Source organism: Octodon degus, unplaced genomic scaffold (assembly GCF_000260255.1).
Source record: "Octodon degus isolate 3935 unplaced genomic scaffold, OctDeg1.0 scaffold00089, whole genome shotgun sequence".
In the NCBI taxonomy this organism is placed as follows: Eukaryota; Metazoa; Chordata; class Mammalia; order Rodentia; family Octodontidae; genus Octodon; species Octodon degus.
In genome coordinates, this window is record NW_004524665.1 from 3,394,593 (window position 1) to 3,412,287 (window position 17,695).

At 57.0% G+C, this 17,695-nt stretch overlaps 2 protein-coding genes across 3 annotated transcripts; both read left to right on the plus strand.

Moving 5' to 3' along the window:
* Positions 1-5,383: 5,383 nt before the first annotated feature.
* Positions 5,384-9,666, plus strand: Prss56 (serine protease 56). The gene is made up of 12 exons (XM_023722275.1): positions 5,384-5,642; positions 5,882-5,935; positions 6,017-6,206; positions 6,491-6,590; positions 6,671-6,830; positions 7,008-7,150; positions 7,423-7,585; positions 7,753-7,929; positions 8,008-8,172; positions 8,244-8,306; positions 8,651-8,757; positions 9,320-9,666. The coding sequence occupies exons 1-12, from the start codon at positions 5,453-5,455 to the stop codon at positions 9,533-9,535; spliced, it is 1,728 nt and encodes a 575-aa protein (XP_023578043.1). The 5' UTR covers positions 5,384-5,452; the 3' UTR covers positions 9,536-9,666.
* Positions 9,667-10,097: 431 nt separating this feature from the next.
* Positions 10,098-17,062, plus strand: Chrnd (cholinergic receptor nicotinic delta subunit). 2 transcript variants are annotated; one of them, XM_004637315.2, is made up of 12 exons: positions 10,098-10,178; positions 10,338-10,483; positions 10,853-10,897; positions 11,392-11,501; positions 11,662-11,817; positions 11,974-12,083; positions 13,416-13,616; positions 14,514-14,625; positions 14,696-14,810; positions 15,440-15,644; positions 15,725-15,843; positions 16,468-17,062. In XM_004637315.2, the coding sequence occupies exons 1-12, from the start codon at positions 10,127-10,129 to the stop codon at positions 16,648-16,650; spliced, it is 1,554 nt and encodes a 517-aa protein (XP_004637372.1). In that variant the 5' UTR covers positions 10,098-10,126; the 3' UTR covers positions 16,651-17,062. The 2 variants fall into 2 exon arrangements, with proteins under 2 accessions (XP_004637372.1, XP_023577978.1); XM_023722210.1 differs by lacking the exon at positions 13,416-13,616.
* Positions 17,063-17,695: the final 633 nt, after the last annotated feature.

Sequence of the window (17,695 nt, forward strand, 5' to 3'; positions counted from 1 at the left end):
GGTCCACTGGGGGTGGGAGATGTGGGGCTATAGATGTCATGCAGCACCCTGGGTCCCCTCTGCCTCCATCCTGCTCCCTGATACCCCAAAAGAGAGAAGCAGAAAAGAGGGAAGAGGGGTTGGGGAGATAGCTCAGTAGAATAAGTGCTTGTTGGTCTGAGTTCAATCCCCAGTAAATAAAAAAAAAGAAAAGAGGGAAGAATTTTTGGACTTATGTGCAAACATGAGAAGCATAGAATTCTTTATCCTATTTTTTAAAATATAATCTAATTTTTAAATGTTTTTTATCATATTATGTAGGGGCTTAAAGTTCAACATATGAATACTTGATGAAAAATACCTGCTCCTTATTATGCCTAAGATGTTTGAAATACAGTGAGATAGTGAGGTTAAGATTGATAGCCCAAATCGTTTGATAATAACAATAAGCTTTTCTTCTGGAATGTTAACAACCTAAGTTTGCAGACCAAAATTAGAAAAAAAGGAGGGATACAAGGAAAGCCAACATTTTGGCCCTAGCCTTCTAAGGGCAATTAAGACTCAGGACATATGAGAACTTGTACTGTAACGTCATGTACCTCGGTAGTGTCCCAAATTTTCTGATCAAGAAGATTATGGGGCCAAACAGGAAAGTGATCGATGACATAGAGTGGGCCTAAGGAGAGTCACATGGAGAGAAGACACTCTCTCAGGCTTTCACAGAGAGCACATTGGCCAAGCAATGGCCATGACTCATCCACATGGCTGCACTGATAAAGGTTCTACAATCTGAGGTACAGGATCTCAGGACAAATCCTGAGGGCATTTCATTGACCTTCTCAGACCAAAAAGCTATAACTTTTGTTGCATAGGTCCTGCTTTACCTTGGTCTTAACCATCCTGTAGAAAAGTATGAAGACGAAATATAAGAAATAAAGCCATGCTGTTAAGTTGAGCTGTGGGGGACTCAGGTCAATAATTTCTGACATTGCCAGTTAAACAGAAGACCCAATGCTATTATGGGCTACTGGACTCTTTTAGAATATTTTGCTGAGTTTACACACCTATAATATTCAATAACGGAACTTAGAAAAAATGGAGTATACCGATGAATGTCCATTTTGTATCTGTGTATTCAAAGAGGTTGGGATAGATATATAGTTGCATTCTCTTAATGAATAGAATGATTTGTTCTAATGGTGTTTGTAAATAGGATCACAAGTCCGCATCTTGTACAGCAATTAACCACTAAGAAGAATATATGCAGTGTATTATTTGTTGAAACTGTACTTCCGATTTGATTTGAAACTGTCTCATTGCTATCTGTTTATCAATAAAACTTTGAAAAAAAAAAAGAAAAATATTAAAAGAAAAAAAAAGGAAAAGAGGGAAGAAACAGGAGCCACAGGAGATGGTAACCTGTCTAAGCTATGCTCTTTCCCCAGATTAACCAGGTCTGGGGTCAACCATGTGAAGGGCTCTGGCCACTATCCACAAGCACCCCAGAAATACTGGTTCTCTCTGGCCCAGAGGTAGCACATGCTTATAATTCCACTGCTTTGGGAGACTGAGGCAGGAAGATCACAAGTTTGAGTCTAGCCTCCCTAATGTTTGTTTTTGAAACAGGGACATGTCATGTAGTGCACCCTGGCCTTGAACTTGCTTATGTAGCCCAAGCTGACCACAAACTCAGAGCGATCTTGCTGGCTCAGCCTTCTGAATGCTGGGATCGCAGGTGTGCACCACCACATCTAGTGAGCCTAACCAATTTAGCAATTTATCGAGACACTTGTGTCAAAATAAAAAGTACAGAAGCAGCTGGGGATGTAGCTCAGTGCGTAGGCCCTGAGTGCAGCTGCGGTAGTGCCAGAGCCAGCCCCGGCAGGCAGGGCTCAACCATCCTCTCTGCACTCACAGGAATGTTGGTTCTGGGAGCCAGGATGTCCTGGGACAGGACAGCTGGGCCCTGCTTTCTTCAGCCAATGGCCAAGGACCAAGTGCACATCTGAGAGTGGCTCCGGCTGGCTTGGAGGTCTCAGGTCAGCAGGAGAGAGGTGAAATGCCTTGTTCTTTCAGGCAGCTTCCTGCTACCATGGGAGGGGCTGTCCCCTCCTGCCACATGGGTCCAGACTCAGCCCTTTTCCCACCCACAGATGAGCCTGCCCCCCTCTGTGTACTGCCACCAAGACCCTGTCTCTGGTTGGAACCCAAGCTCTTCTCCTCTCCAGCTTGACCATGCTTTGGAAGCTGGGGATGGGGGTGGTGGTGAGGTCTTCCCTCTACCCTTGGTTCTTCTGCATTTAGGGCAGGGAGAGGGGAAGGGACATGGAGCTCCTGACAGGCCTCAGCCTGGGAGCCCCAGGGCTACTATCGTCACCTATGGCTTCCCAGAGCTCCAGAGACAGGTGGTTAGTGTGGCCCTGCACGAAACCTAGGGGTCTGCTGCCACTGGCTTGAAATTATCAGGTGATACACCAGGTATAGTGGCCATACCTATAATCCCAGGACTCTGGAGGCTGAGGCAGGAGGATCATTGCAAGTTTGAGACCAGCCTGGGCTATGAAATGAACTCAAGGCCAGCCTGAACTGCACCGTAAGACCATCTCAAAAAGGCAAAAAAGAAAAAAAAAAATTCTTAGGTGGTGAGCAGGGTCCCTGGGCTTTACCTTGCACAAAGATCCCTGCGCATTGTGCAGCCAGCCCTGCATGCAGCCCAGTCTGTCACGGCATCGGACCACGTTACACCACACTTCCTGGGTCCCCTGAATCCTGAAGCTGCTGGAGACCCCGACTGGTCACAGAACCCTTCAGCTGAGCCAAGCTCCAGCTGAGAACCAATATAATGTACTCTTGCTTGACAGCACGTCCTTGGTTCCTCCTGGCATCTCATGCCCTCTGGGGCTGGCAGGAGGTAAGGAAGATGTCGTGCTCCCCTGAGGGTCCCTTCTCCCCATCTTCTTTGCTGTTCAGTTAGGGAGGCAAGATTGCGTGGATTCTGACAAGCCCTTCACTGGGGAGAGGTCTGAGGCCAACTGCTGGGCCCACTGACCAAGACAATGGGGGATGGAGGCCTTATAACAGCCAAGAACCCCATTCAAGCCCAGCACCATGGCACACGCCTGTAATACCAGCACTCAGGAGGCTAAGACAGCAGGATTGCTGTGCATTCAAGGCCAGCCTGGAATACACTGCAAGATGTATGTCTCAAAAAAAAAAAAAAAAAAGGAAGGGCTCACTCTTATGCAGAGGCTGGGTTCTCTGGCTGAGCCGGGATAGAGGGACAGTAAATAGAGGCAGCAGCTTGTGCTCTTACTGCTCTTCCTGCCTCCCAGTCTGGGGCACAGGTAGGAGGAGAAGGCAGAGCCAGGGGTCAGTGCTGGCCATGTATTCCAGCCTATTAGCTTCGGGGAGACCCAAGGTCTGAGGGACCAGGAGCTTCAGAGGGCTTGAAGCTGCGTGGAGTTCACACCCTCTCTGCCAGGATTCAAGCTCTCGGCTGCAGCGCTGCCCTGTGAGATAGACAGGTGCCCTGTGAGCCAAGTCAGTTCCTGCAGCATACATGTGCACTCACAGAGAGTCACAGGATAGGATTTTCCCAGCCACTTTGAGTCAGAGGTCTTTGTCTATAGGAAGCGAAGTGGCAACTGGGAAGGGGACGCTGTGCTGGGAAACGGAGACCAGCAGGCCCTGGGAGCAGAGCACGCACTGGTTCCCGTGCTTCAATGCTCTCACCCGAGAGTGGGGCCCACAGGGCAGACTGGGGCGCCAGGGTATTTCTATGGCCCCTGGACTTTCTGTAGGACAGAAGAGCACCACCCTGCCTGCCCCAGGTGGCAACATGGTCTCCAACCTGCCCACTCATGGTCCTCCCCGAAAGCCTCCCACCTACCAGATCAGGGTCACAGTCATGAGAACAATACTGGACAGGCCAAGCAGCAGGGACAGGGGTGTGTGGGGCCCTGTTCTCCCCAAACTGGGCCACTGTGGGCCTTTCATCTCCTGTCTTCCTCTCTGGGCCACTCCTTTGCTCCAAAGCCGGCCTTTGCTCTTCCCGACCCGCCAGCCCCAGTGCAGCAATTACTGCGCTAATTAGGAGGCTTTGATCATCTTTAGAAATGGCCACATAGAGCAGGGAGGCTGCCAAGCAATTAGGGCCAGCGAGGCTGGAAGCATAGGGCCATCCTCGGGACTGGGGTTGCCAAGGACCCCCAGACACCCCCTGCTTGCCTCCCTCCAAAAGTGTCTGCCCCCAACATAACTGCAGACTCCTGGGGGGCATAGGCAGATGGGGATCCCCCAGCCCCAGCCCCCAGCCCCCCTCTGCCTGGCCTTGAGCCCAACCGTCAGCTCCTCTTCCCTGTCTGGGCCTCTTTGATGGAGCCGCAGGAACAAGGGCTCCTTTGACACAAGGGGGGCTCAGAGCGGGGCTATGAGACTTCAAAGGTGAGGGTCGAGCCCACTACCTCATTCCCTACCCCGACCCCAACCCTGGCCCCCTCCTGCACACCCCTCGTCCTCTATATAGCCCCTGCCACCCCACTCTCTCAAGGCTCCTAGTGGGTGAGGGCCAGGTGAGCTGCAGCCCAGGCAAGCGGGGAGTTCGGATGTAGGAAAACAGGGTCAGCCCATGCCCAGGGGCAGAGGAGCAGCAAGAGGCAGGCACAAGAGGGTAAGCACTGCTGGCGTGGCCCCGGAGGAGAGGAGATGGACCTCCTTGCCACCATGCTGCTGGCTGCATTGCTACCTCTGCTCCTGCCCCTCCTGCAGCCCTGGGCTGCCCACGCACACCCCCTGTACATGCGCCTCCCCCCCAGTACCCTGCAAGGTGAGCCAGGCTGGTCTCAGGCAGGAAGAGCTTATGGGAGGTGGGGGTGGGAAAGAAATAGGGGCTTGTCACTCCCTGACCTGTGGCCCTTTCTACCCACCTGCTGGATGAAGGGGCCAGGAACTTGGTATGGGAAGGAGAGGAGGGGCAGCTGCTGACATGGGACATAGAGCTGGTCAGTCCTGTTGAGGGCTTTTAGAGAATGCCAGAGTGGTTGGTAGGTGGGGACTGGGAGCAGCACCACCTCCACTTACAGGTAGGCACCTCACTTGGTCACCTTGTGTCAACAGGCTTGGACTCTCCGATGTCTGGATCTTGAAGCAATGTTTTCCTTTTGAAGTGTTTTGTTTTTGTTTTGTTTGCAGTACTGAGTCCAGAGCCTTTGCCTAAACACATTTTGTATTTTTTTGTTTTGAGACAGGATTTCTCTAGGTTGCTAAGTTGTTCAGGTTGAGGTGGAACTTGAGATCCTCTTGCCCCCACCTCCCAGAGTGCTGGGATTGTAGATATACATCCGCCACACCTGGCTTCTGGTTTTTAAGAAAAGGCGCTCTGCAGAGATTCTGAGTCTGGGATTATCTGTTCTGGAGGTTGGGCTTGAGACCCTGGGGTGTTCTTGGTGCCCAGACTCCTTCCCTACAGCCTCCCATGGCAGGACTTGGAGCCAGACCAGAAGGTTGCACTGAGGGTCTTGCCAACCTTGGATGCTCTATGTCCCATGTCCCAGCAGTTCTGTCGGCCCAGGGGACCCAGGCCTTGCAGGCTGCCCAGAGGAGCGCACTATGGGCGGTGAAGCGAGTGGCCATGGATCTCCAGCTCAGACTGCATGAGTGTCAAGGTCTGGACTGAAGCCCCAGCCCAGTCAGCAAACCCCTCCAACCCTATACCCTTTGACAGTCCCTGGGTCCCAGGCCTTTAGACTCTATACCCTCTGGGACACAGACATGGGGCCTGCCCCTGCGAAGGTAGGGTGGAGGCCCCAGCCTGGCCCAATGCTGACCGCCTGAGCAGGGGATGGGGTGCAGGGGACAGGGGGAGAAGGTGGCAGTGACACTGGAAGCAGCTATTTCTCAGCAGGACCTGGATACCCCAGGCCTCAAGCCCAGCTCCTCCAGGATCCACCTGAGCCAGGTGAGGCAAAAAAGGTTGGTGGGGTAGGTGGGCCTGGACGTGGCTAGGACTTGCTCCTCAACGTCGCCTCTACCACTTCAGGTCCTTGTGGCGAAAGGAAGCCAGTTGCTGCCAATGTAACCCAGACTCACGGCCGCATCGTGGGGGGCAGAGCAGCCCCGCCTGGGGCTTGGCCCTGGCTGGTGCGGCTGCAGCTCGGCGGGCAGCCTCTGTGCGGCGGCGTCCTGGTGGCGGCCTCCTGGGTGCTGACAGCGGCGCATTGCTTCGTGGGGTACGTCGACTCCTGAGTGCAGGCCTGCCAGCATCCCCAGTACACCTACCAGCGACGCGCCGGAGAGCCGGTCTCTGCTGCCCCCTGGCGGAAACCAGGCCTGACCTCCAGGCGCGCACGCTCAGGCAGCGGTGTTGACTCCAGGGCAGCCTCTCTCTGACTTGCCCTCCCTGCGCCCCCAGAGGCACGGATTCCCTAGGGGGTGTGGGTGTGCTCCCCAGGGACCCGGGCTCCAGGCGCATTGTCGTGCCCATCCTGCGTGTCACCAGCCACTTTCCCCGCAGAGCCTCCAATGAGCTCCTGTGGACTGTGGTGCTGGCTGAGGGGCCCCAGGGGGAGCAGGTGGAGGAAGTGCCCGTGAATCGCATCCTGCTCCACCCCAAGGTGAGGGTCAGACCCAGGCCCACAGAGCTGAGGTCAGCACCCCAAACTCAGCCCCTGACCTTTCTCTGTCCCCGCCCCAGTTCGACCCGCAGACTTTCCACGGTGACCTGGCTCTCGTGCAGCTGTGGACACCTGTGAGTCCAGCGGGGTCCGCGCGCCCAGTGTGCCTGCCCCAGGCGTCCTCAGAGCCCCCTGCCGGCACTCCCTGCTCCATCGCAGGCTGGGGGGCTCTCTTCGAAGGTATTGGGGGACTTTGGGTGAGCAGAGGAAGAATGAGGGGCTGAGGAGATAGTTTGGAGAGGTTGAAGTGTAAGGGCCAGCAGAAATGCGCCCGGATCTCACAAAGGGGCAGGGCCGCGGAAGAGGAGCCCAAATGCGGGCACCCCGCCAAACCCGAGCCCCTTCTCTTCCCTGCAGACGGGCCTGAGGCTGAGGCAGTGAGGGAGGCCCGTGTTCCGCTGCTCAGCCCTGACACCTGCCAAAGGGCGCTTGGGCCCGGCCTGCGCCCCAGCTCCATGCTCTGCGCAGGTTACCTGGCGGGGGGCATCGACTCGTGCCAGGTAGGCGAGCAGACCGCGTGGTGTGCTGTAGGGCTGCTCTCCCCCAGGGTCGGACTGTCCTTCGGCTTGTCTGAGCTACTGTGTCCTCCTGGCTAACTTAGGGACGCTTGGCGATTTCAGAGCCACCACCTAGAAGCCCTTCTGGGGCCTCTTGGCTACTCCTCTCGCGAAGGCCGGCAGGGGGCGTCATAACTGTTCTGGTCCCTGCGAGTTCTGAGCTTATTTCCTCAACTGCTCTCTTGCTCCCCCCTCTCTCTGCCCTTGTCCGGTAGGGTGACTCTGGAGGCCCCCTAACCTGTTCTGAGCCTGGTCCCCACCCCAGGGAGGTCCTCTTTGGAGTCACCTCCTGGGGGGACGGCTGCGGGGAGCCAGGGAAGCCTGGGGTCTACACCCGAGTGGCTGTGTTCAAAGACTGGCTCCAGGAGCAGATGAGCGGTAGGCGCCTCCTTTCGCATGCCCTCTCCTCCGTGTGCCCTCGCAGCTCCGTGTCCGTGCTCCGCGTGGTCCCCAGTTCCCCTCCGCCACTGGAAAGCCTTCCAGGGGAGGGTTGCGGAAATCAGGGTCCCGAACAGGGCGTGACCTGGCCCCTGGCTCGCCCGCAGCGGACGCTTCCACGCGCGAGCCCAGCTGCATGGAGCTTCTAGCCGGATCCCCGCCCGAGGAAAACCCAGCCGACACCGCCCGGCTCTGCGCCTTCTACGCGCGCCGGTGCCCGTTGTCCGAAGGCGCCTGTGCGCGCTTGGCCCGCCAGCAATGCCTGCAGCGCTGGCGCCGGTGTGGTAGGTCCCGGGACCCCGGGGATGGGGAGGGGATCCCTGGTCGCCCCCGGCCCCCTCAGCCCCTCACTTGCCCTGCAGAGCTGCGCTCGCTGGCGCACAAGCTGCTGGACCTGCTGCGGAGAGCGCAGGAGCTGCTTGGCGTACGCCCGGTGCTGCGCCGCAGAGCCCTAACCCTGGCCCGCCCCGTCCCGTCGCTGCGGGAGCCCCCAGAGTCTGCAGCCCTCGAGCAGCGGCTGAACTCAGGTACCCCACGTCCCCTGCCTCACCAGCCCCGGTCCGAACCCGCGGCTTCCCCAAACTCTGCATCTTCCCAGGACCACGGTCTTCGAGAGCGCGGTTTCAGAAGCGGAGGCCAGAGCCCCGCGGGAGCATGAACGGTAACGACGCCCCTGCGGGCCATAGGGAGAGTAGCCCAGCTGCCAGCTGAGGCCGAGGGCCTGGGGGCGGGGGTCTGTGCTAGAAAGGCACACCCCACGGGACAACAGGCCAGACCTGCTCTTACCCTCCTCCTGGTATAGTGGCAAGCCTTGGTAGGGGCTTGGGTCTGTGGGTGGCCCTCAGTGTCAAACACTAGGCCTCGTGTTACTACGTGGCCACTCAGATTCTCAGTTTCCTCACCTGTAGCACGCACAGGATGTCTGCCCTGGAAGGTGGTCCCGGGTTGCGGTGGGAGGCCCGACCGCAGCTCTCTGTGATGTGGGGGCCTCTCTGCTTCCTGAAGGCTGCCCTGGGCTGGAGCCTCTGCGACAGAAGTTGGCTACCCTTCAAGGTTCCCATGCCTGGATCCTGCAAGTCCCTTCAGAGCAGCTAGCCATGCACTTCCAGGAGGTGGGGCCCCAGGCTCCCAGACTTTCCCCCAAGGTGGGGGGGGGATAGTGGGGGGTGTCGCAGAGGACCTTCCATCAGGAGAACCTTCCCCCTCCAGACTGGGTAAGGGCAGGGATCCAAAGAAAAGGGACTAGGTAGGGGGTTCCTGTGGGTGATGGGGCCCCAGGCAGGGGTAGAGGAGAGATAGGCAGAAGGGAATGAATGCGCCTGGAGACCATAGTGTTCAGTGAAATAAATCAGACACATGAGCTTAAATAATGCAGTCTTTCCCTGTGTAAGAAGCCCAAAATACGGTATAAGTGAATTAAGAGCAAAATAAAAGGTAATAGGAAATGGAGCTAGGGCTTTTGCAAAAAGTGGGCAGTGAAGAGAAGGGGAGAGGACTGCAAACATATACTACTAATAATTAAAGTGTTTAAAAAGAAGGGCCCTGGGGTGTCCAAATTAGTTTTGTGGTAGGAAATTCAGGACTAGATGAGTTTCTGGGGAGAGAGAGGAAGGAGTTGACTCCAGGATTTCCTCTGGGGAGTGTTTTTTGAGCCCCTGACCCCCCTCTCTGCAGGTGCTGGCCGACTTGAGCTCCAAGACACTGACAGGCCTCTTCAGAGCGTGGGTGCGTGCAGGCCTGGGGGGCCGCCGTGTGGCCTTCAGTGGCCTGGTGGGCCTGGAGCCGGCCACACTGGCACGCAGCCTCCCACGGCTGCTGGTGCAGGCCCTGCAAGCCTTCCGCTCAGCTGCTCTGGCTGAAGGCCAGCCCTCGGAGCTGGGAGGGGCATGAAGGGGGCTGCCCCAGGCCAGCGCCACAGAGGGCACCCACTGCTCTCAGGAGCTAGAGGGCTGGAGTGTTTGACATGTCACTGTCCCCAAGGACCTGCACCTGTTGGTGGGTCAGGGTCCTATGTCATCCCAGATGTGTGATCAGAGATTCACAGCTGCTTTAATAAATGTTATTTATAAGCCACAGAGACACTCGCGCTTCCTTGGAATGGGGTGGGGTGAAAGTCATCAGCTGGGGGTCAGTCACCAGAGGCATTTGGCAGAGGTCACTGAGGTCTCAGGGGTGGGGGCAGCTCCACTCTGAGCATATCTGCTGCCTAGAGAAGGGGCAGCAGCTGGCCCACCTGTCATCACCCACTGTGGCTGACCAGCACTCCTCCCTCCCTGCTGCCTGAGCTGGCGCCCAGCTGGCTGTCCCCACCCCCTCATCACCTTCCCAGAGAGTCAGATTGCATTTCCGGCTCTTCTCCCCTTGGCTCCTCCACCCCCACAGACACTTGTCCCCTCTCCCGCCCTCTCCCGCCCACCATCAGTCCCAGGCCTACAGACGGGAGGGGTGGACACAGGACCTGGTCCTCAGTTGTCCTGCAGGATGGAGGGCCCTTTTCTGGCACTAGCACTACTGGTTGCCCTAGTTGTGAGCGGTAAGGGCAGACATCACCCCCGCTTGTAGGGTCCCTCATTCACCCCCAGGTCTCCTACCGCATGACCTTCTCCCTGGGTTAATGCCCAACTCCCCACTCCCACTCAGGCACCTCTGCCTGCCCCCTTCGCTCAGGGCCACTCCATCCCACCCTCCCCAGGTGGCTGGGCCCTAAACCAGGAGGAGCGGCTGATCCGGCACCTGTTCGAAGAGAGAGGCTACAACAAGGAGCTGCGGCCCGTGGCCCGCAAAGAGGACAGCGTGGGCATCACACTGGCCCTCACCCTCTCCAACCTTATCTCCCTGGTGAGTCCCCCTGCCAGGCAGGCTGGGCTGGGCAGGGACAGGGTCAGCTTCTCTGGGACCAGGTGCCCCTGATAGCCTCCTTCCTTGGAAACCTGCTCTGGGCTGTGCTCTGCAAAGCCCCTGGTGCCAGAAGGCTTCCAGCACCCAGGCATGTGCCACTTCCCCTCCAGCTTCAGGTATGGGATGTGCCCTGACACCCCCACACCATGCCACCTCCATGCCACATCTCAGCAGCAGTCTGTTTGCCCTCCCTGATGGTCACCAGTGCCTGGCTGCCCATGGGTCCCGGTGGTGCCAGCCAAATGAGGTGCCCAGTGGGTGGGGGAAAAATAGGGACCTTCCACGGCCAGCCCTGCTGTCTCCCTGCAGAAAGAAGTCGAGGAGACACTCACCACCAACGTCTGGATGGAGCACGTAAGAAACCCTAGGTGCAGGCTGGTGGGTGCTGGCCTCAGCTCCCCTGTGCTCTCACCTTCCTGGGGAGCCCCAGCCCCCCTCCAGGAGGTGTGGCTCTTCCCCCCAAAGGTCTCTAGGCCAAGCCACCCTTTTTTCCCATCTAGTCTTTTGTTAGGTGCCTTTAAGAGGATTAGGGCTGAGCTGAGGGAAAATTGTCACTTTATCCTGATTTTTATCAGGAAGCACTCTTCTAATAAAAGTGTCAGAAATGTCAGAAGTTCATAAAATGGACACAGATCTTCTCTCCACATGGAAATGGTGTTCCCATGGTGGTGCAGCGTGCAGCCTGCACAACTGTCTGTGGCAGACCCGAGGCCCCTGATTTTCCCTGTCTCCCCACAGCTCTTCAATCACAGCTCTCAGACACTGCTCAGCCTTCCCCTGGGAAGTGGGGGCCCTGGGGGAGGCTGGGCAGTGGTGGGGCCCCCTGCTCAGTGCCCTGGGCCTTCCAGGGCTGGGTGGACAGCCGGCTGCAGTGGGATGCCAGCGAGTTCGGGAACATCAGCGTGCTGCGCCTGCCCTCTGACATGGTGTGGCGCCCAGAAATCGTGCTGGAGAACAAGTTGAGTGCAGCCTGGCAGCTGTCCTCCAGACGCTGTCCTCGAGGGTCTCAGCCTCCCCTACGCCGAGCCCGCCTCCCCCTGCACCTCCCCAACCCTGCCTGTTTCTGTTTCCATTTCTGACTGGCCAGGCCTCACAGTGTCCTTGTCCTTGTCCCCCAGCAATGACGGCTCCTTCCAGATTTCCTACTCCTGCAACGTGCTTGTTTATGACTCTGGATACGTGTACTGGCTGCCACCCGCCATCTTCCGCTCCTCCTGTCCCATCTCGGTCACTTACTTCCCCTTTGACTGGCAGAACTGTTCCCTCAAATTCAGGTGCACCCCTTCTTCCAGCCACCCTACCCCGAGCACCCTGCCACAGCCACCTCTAGCAGAAGCCCCAGCTGCTCCTGCTCAGAGCTGCCCTCTTCCCATGGTCTCCATATCCCCTGCTGGTGACCAAGGGTCACTTCTGCCCACTGCTGTCCCCAGCTCACTCAAGTACACGGCCAAGGAGATCACGCTGAGCCTGAAGCAGGAAGAGGAAGACGGCCGTGCCTACCACGTGGAATGGATCATCATTGACCCCGAGGGCTTCACAGGTGCCTCTGGAGGCGGGCAGCCCGGGACACACACAGATGCATCACATTGACACCTCCAGGACACTCAGCACAGGGTGAAGGTGCCCCAAGGCCATCCTGGGGGGGAGCAGCCCTCCTGGGCCTACCCAAGCTGGAAGACCAGAGGATGGACATGGGGACAGAGGAGAGGGTGGTTGGGGCAGGGCTGCGCCATCCAATGAATGTGGCACCTCTGTACCCTGACTGTACCCAGCCGCACCGCTCAACCTTGCTGGCCTCTGTGCTGGGACATCACAGGGACAGGGGCTCCATTATCTCAATACCAAGGCCAGAAAGGGACAGCTCAATTAAAATCAGCTTAGCTTTTTTAAATTTTATTTTTATTTTTTATTTAGGAAGACATACGTAATAACTGAGAACCTTTTTAAAATTCTCACGCTTTTCTAAATTTTTTTTCTTTTTAATTTTATCTTCTCAAGCAGCACCTAACCTATTTTTGTCTTGTGACATCAGTTGAGCCAATACTCACTCCTTATTGGGACCCTGTAGAGCCTCAGCTTCTATTTTTTCCAAAGAGAGAGAGAGAGGAAACAAGAAGCCAGCTGTGGCAGTACACACCTGTGATCCCAGCACTCGGCATGCTGAGAATGGAGGGTCGCTGGAGTTCAAGGCCAGCCTGGGTACAGAGTGAGACTTTGTCTCATAAAACAAAACGGAAACCAGAGAGAAAGAGAGATAGAGAGACGGAGGGAGGGAGGGAGGGAGACAGAGAGAGAGAGAGCGAGAGAGACCGAAAAAGAGACAGCCAGGGACAGAGGGACAGAGAGAGAGAGGGAGAGGAAGAGGGAGAGAAGGAAGGAGAGAGACAGAGACAGAAAGAGAGAGGGAGAGACAGGGAGGAATGGAGGGAAGGAGAGAGAGAAAGAGACAAAGAAAGAGAGAAAGAGACAGAAAGAGAGAGAGAGACAGGGACAGAAGGACAGAGAGAGACAGGGAGGGAAGGAGGGAGGGAGAGACTCAGAGAGACAGACAGAGGTAGAGAAAGAGAGTGATAGATGGAGTGTGGGGAGGGAGAGACAGTGGGAGAGAGAGACAGAGACAGGGACACAGAGGGAGACAGAGAGGGAGAGAGACAGAGACAGAGGGACAGAGAGGGAAGAAAGAAGAAATCAATCAGAGGAAGCCCTCCCCCCACACACACAGAGAAAACACCAGCCCAACCCCTGGAAACCCCAGACAGAACCCCATGCCCTTTCTGCACCTGCCCTGAGGACCCTGCTAGCTCTGCCCCACCCTGGCCTCAGCTCCCCAGCCCCCTGAGCCCCCACCGTGCCATCCTTGTGCTACCCGCAGAGAACGGGGAGTGGGAGATTGTTCACCGGGCAGCCAGGGTCAACGTGGACCCCAGTGTCCCGCTGGACAGCACAGGTCACCAGGACGTCACCTTCTACCTCATCATCCGCCGCAAGCCACTCTTCTACATCATCAACATCCTTGTGCCCTGCGTGCTCATCTCCTTCATGGTTAACCTGGTCTTCTACCTGCCGGCTGACAGTGAGCAGGGCCCATCTTTTCCAGTCCTACAGCCTGGCCAAACCCACCAGTGGGGCACTGCAGCCCTAACCCCATTTGCCCTGGGATCAGGCCAGTGGCCAGTGGCTGGGGGGCCCTGCCCAGTGACACCCCCAGTATGCAGAGCAGGGCCTCTCTGGGTGCCCACAAAGCCTTCTTCCTAGGGACCCAGGAGAACAGCTGCACCATCCTGCTGCCAGGCCATAGTCTGCCATTGTTGTCTCTGCAAGGCCTGGGTACCAGCTGTTGGCCCAGTGGTTGGCTAGGGGTCTAGGGCCCAGGGATAGTCAGCCTGGTCTCCAGAGAGGTGAATCCACAATATCAGGGATTCAGAGGCCACCCAGCTCCTGCAGGAGGCAGGCCAGGTGGAGTCCACTAGACTGGGTGGGACAGGGTGGGGCGGGCAGAGCTTTTCAGGGCAGACGGGAGGTCCAGTGCGGAGGCTCAGATGGGCAGTGCAGGTGGTGCTGGGCTGCGGTTAAAGGGCGCATGTTGGGTACTGTGCAGACACAGCAGGAAATGAACTCCACAGATCTGTGCTTCAGAGACTTGGATGGCAGAGCGTGGGCCATCGTGGCAGTCAGGGTTACACTGAGCACTTACCCAACAGGCAGGGAGAGGTGTACTCAGCTTGCAGGCTCACGCTACACTGAACAGTTGGGAAGACAGGCAAAGAGATGAGCCCACCTGTCTAAGGTCACCCAACTGGTTAGTGGCAGACCAGGATTTGAACCCAGGCCCTAGGCTGGGTCCTAGGCTGTGGCCTAGGATGCTTATCAGGACACCATGGTGTTGGGAACAGTGGTGGCAGGGCTACAGCAGGGGAACCCCATAGGCCTGAGGTCTGAGGGTGCAGCCACCCCACTCTGGCTTCCTTAGGTGGTGAGAAGACGTCAGTGGCCATCTCAGTGCTGCTGGCCCAGTCTGTCTTCCTGCTGCTCATCTCCAAGCGGCTGCCCGCAACCTCCTTCGCCATCCCGCTCATCGGCAAGTGAGTGCCATCTGTGTAGCCACGCCCCCACGCCCAGCCCACCCCAGCTCAGGCTGAGTGCTGCCCGCAGGTTCCTGCTCTTTGGCATGGTGCTAGTGGCGATGGTGGTGGTGATCTGCGTCATCATTCTCAACATCCACTTCCGGACACCCAGCACCCACGTGCTGTCCGAGGGGGTCAAGAAGGTGAGCACCAAGCCGGGCGCTCTGCACTCTGAGAGGCTGAGGTGGGAGGATTACAAGTTCAAATTCAGTTGGGGCAACTTAGCCATTTAGCAAAAGCCTGTCTAAAAACAAGAGCAAAAGACGTGCTGAGGATGCTTAGTCTGTGAGCTTATGACATTGCAGGTAAAAGTAGAAAGGACTGGCTGTGGCAGAGGACTTACCTAGCATGAGTTCCAGCCCCAGAAATAGAAAGAAAAAGAAAAAGAAAAAAGGAAGGGCTGAGAAGGTGGCCAGGTGCTCAGAACACGGTGTCCCTGGCCTCCTGGCATCACAGGGGCAGTGGCCGTTCTGGGTCCGCAGGAGTAGTTTTGAGGCTCTCTTTTCTTCAAGCGCTTGGAGAAGCGAGCTCAGGGCTTGGGCATGGGTGTCACCCTTGTTCTTTGATTTTATTTTTAATGACAATGACTAACTTCTGCTCAGTGGACTGAGCGACAAGGAAGAGTTAGAAGCAACTTAAGTGTCCATTGGTGGGGGATTGGGGAGCAGGTAGCAGGGTCAGATGGAAATGGCTATGGTCAGCAGGAGTGGAGCTAGACACTAGGGTGTGTAAAGGCCACCCCACATTCCTCATATTCCCATGGCTGCTGAAGATCTTCCTGGAGACCCTACCCACGCTCCTGCACATGTCCCGGCCGGCAGAGGAGGGGCCCAGCCCTGGGGCCTTGATCCGGAGAAGTAGCTCTCTGGGATACATCTCCAAGGCAGAGGAGTATTTCTCGCTCAAGTCCCGCAGTGACCTCATGTTTGAGAAGCAGTCAGAGCGGCACGGGCTGGCTCGGCGCCTCACCACTGCACGTAGGTGACCTCAGGGCATGGCCTACAATTGGAGGTGGGCAGGGGGAGGCTTCACACCCCACTCTGGCCCCTGTCCCCAGGCCAGCCCCCAGCAAGTTCTGAGCAGGCCCAGCAGGAACTCTTCAATGAGCTGAAGCCAGCTGTGGATGGGGCCAACTTCATCGTCAACCACATGAGGGACCAGAACAATTACAATGATGTGAGTGGCCACGGGGTTGTCACACACAGGCGTCCAACCTGTGTGCTGAGCAAGCGTCACCCATCTTACAGGTCCACTTACACATACCTGCCAGCTTACATGGGGGTGCTCATGGCCCGTGCAGATTTCCAGGTGTGTGTTCTCTCAGGCACACTCAGTTACACACAGTCTCCCAGCCCCACCCTCTTTCCATCCCATCTTGCCCTAGATGCCAGTCATTTCTGCCCCTGCCCAGCTCCATGTCCTCTACTCCAGACCGAGCAGATATTTAAAAGGAGACCATGGCAGCTGTTCACAATCACACAACTTGGACCTTCTCCAGAACAAAGGCCACCTATGGGTGGCACTTGGAGGGGTGGGGAGGGCCGAGCAAGGGTGGGGGCCAAGGCTGGGGCCCCCTGTGGCCCAATTTCCTCCTCTGCAGACACGATGGTCTGCCCTGCTCCTGGCCACAGGGCCTGGATCTTGCTGGGGACGAGGCCAGCGAGCCCTGTCCCAGCTTGTCTACTGCCACTTGAAGCAGAGGAGGCTCCCATAGACACAGGGAGGCCAGGCCCCTCCTCCTCAGCTGGGTCTGGGGTGCAGTGCTGGCCTGCACTGAGACCCCCTAATCACTTCTTCCAGGAGAAGGACAGCTGGAATCAGGTGGCCCGCACAGTGGACCGCCTCTGCCTGTTTGTCGTGACACCTGTCATGGTGGTGGGCACAGCCTGGATCTTTCTGCAGGGCATCTACAACCAGCCCCCACCCCAGCCTTTCCCTGGGGACCCCTTCTCCTATGATGAGCGGGACCGGCGCTTCATCTAGCCACTGGAATGGTGCACCTGGGAGAGTGGCTCTTGAGGGAGCTTGGGGTCCATCCCTGAGCTGGGTGATGTACACCTGTCATCCAGCATGTGGGAGGCTGAGGCAGGAAGATCACTGTGAGTTCAAGACCAGCCTGAACCGTACAGAGATCCTGTCTTAAAGCAAACAAAAAATCCCTGTGGCTGCTGTCTCACTCATTCTCATGCACATCAATTGGCCCTGATGCTTGGGGAAGCTGGGGTGCATGGCGAGCAGCCACATGTGTGAACATGGAGGTGACCCCTCTCCCAAAGGGCCCCCACAGGGGATCCCAGCCCCATAGAAGTCCCTAAGCTAGAACCCTCCAGTGAGGCTACCCCTGGACCAGATCCTCAGAAACTGTGTGAGAAAATAAATGTTTCGTTTTAGTGACTGTGATTGGGGCGATTTGTTATGCCAGCAGTGGGACCCTGGGTGAGTCACACCCATCCCTTGACCCCTGCTTTCTCATCTGTGAGGTGTGAGGAGTACGTTCTGCTGAGGTGTTGTGGACATCAAATTCGGAGCCAGGCTTGGTGACCCACTGGCTCACTGTCTCCACAGCTCCAGCCATTTGCCTCAGAGGGACTGGGCAGCCTCATTCGCTTTGACAGGCATCAGGGGACATTTTTCATTTTCAGGCCCCCACCTTGCAGTCTCCCAAGACCTGAGAATCAGGACTGCCATGTCCATGTTGAGCGTGGCTGCTCTGCCTCACGGAGGCGCTAAGGCGGCGGGTCTCGGCAGGTCCACTGCAGTCTCCTTGGACCTCCTTGTCCTGGCCTGCCCCAGAGTTGCATGCACTCCCAGGGGAAGCCTCCCCCACAGGGGCCCAGAGCAGGGTCCTACAGTCAGTCCCTCCAGGGCAGCAGGGCTGTCTCCCTCTCTCAGTGGGCAATGAATCCATTAGGAGCACCCTGGGCTGCAAGGAACAGAAGCCATAATGAGCCATAGCCATGAAACAAAGGTCTCCTTTTTCTTTCTTTCTTTCTTTCTTTCTTTCTTTCTTTCTTTCTTTCTTTCTTTC

Coding starts and splice junctions, on each gene's coding strand:
- Prss56 (XM_023722275.1), top strand. CDS start 5,453: ATGGCAGGACTTGGAGCCAGACCAGAAGGTTGCACTGAGGGTCTTGCC. Junction 7,930..8,007: donor GCAGCGCTGGCGCCGGTGTG/GTAGGTCCCGGG, acceptor CTTGCCCTGCAG/AGCTGCGCTCGCTGGCGCAC. Junction 8,307..8,650: donor GCCCCGCGGGAGCATGAACG/GTAACGACGCCC, acceptor TGCTTCCTGAAG/GCTGCCCTGGGCTGGAGCCT.
- Chrnd (XM_004637315.2), top strand. CDS start 10,127: ATGGAGGGCCCTTTTCTGGCACTAGCACTACTGGTTGCCCTAGTTGTG. Junction 14,626..14,695: donor GCCATCCCGCTCATCGGCAA/GTGAGTGCCATC, acceptor TGCTGCCCGCAG/GTTCCTGCTCTTTGGCATGG. Junction 14,811..15,439: donor TGTCCGAGGGGGTCAAGAAG/GTGAGCACCAAG, acceptor TGGCTGCTGAAG/ATCTTCCTGGAGACCCTACC.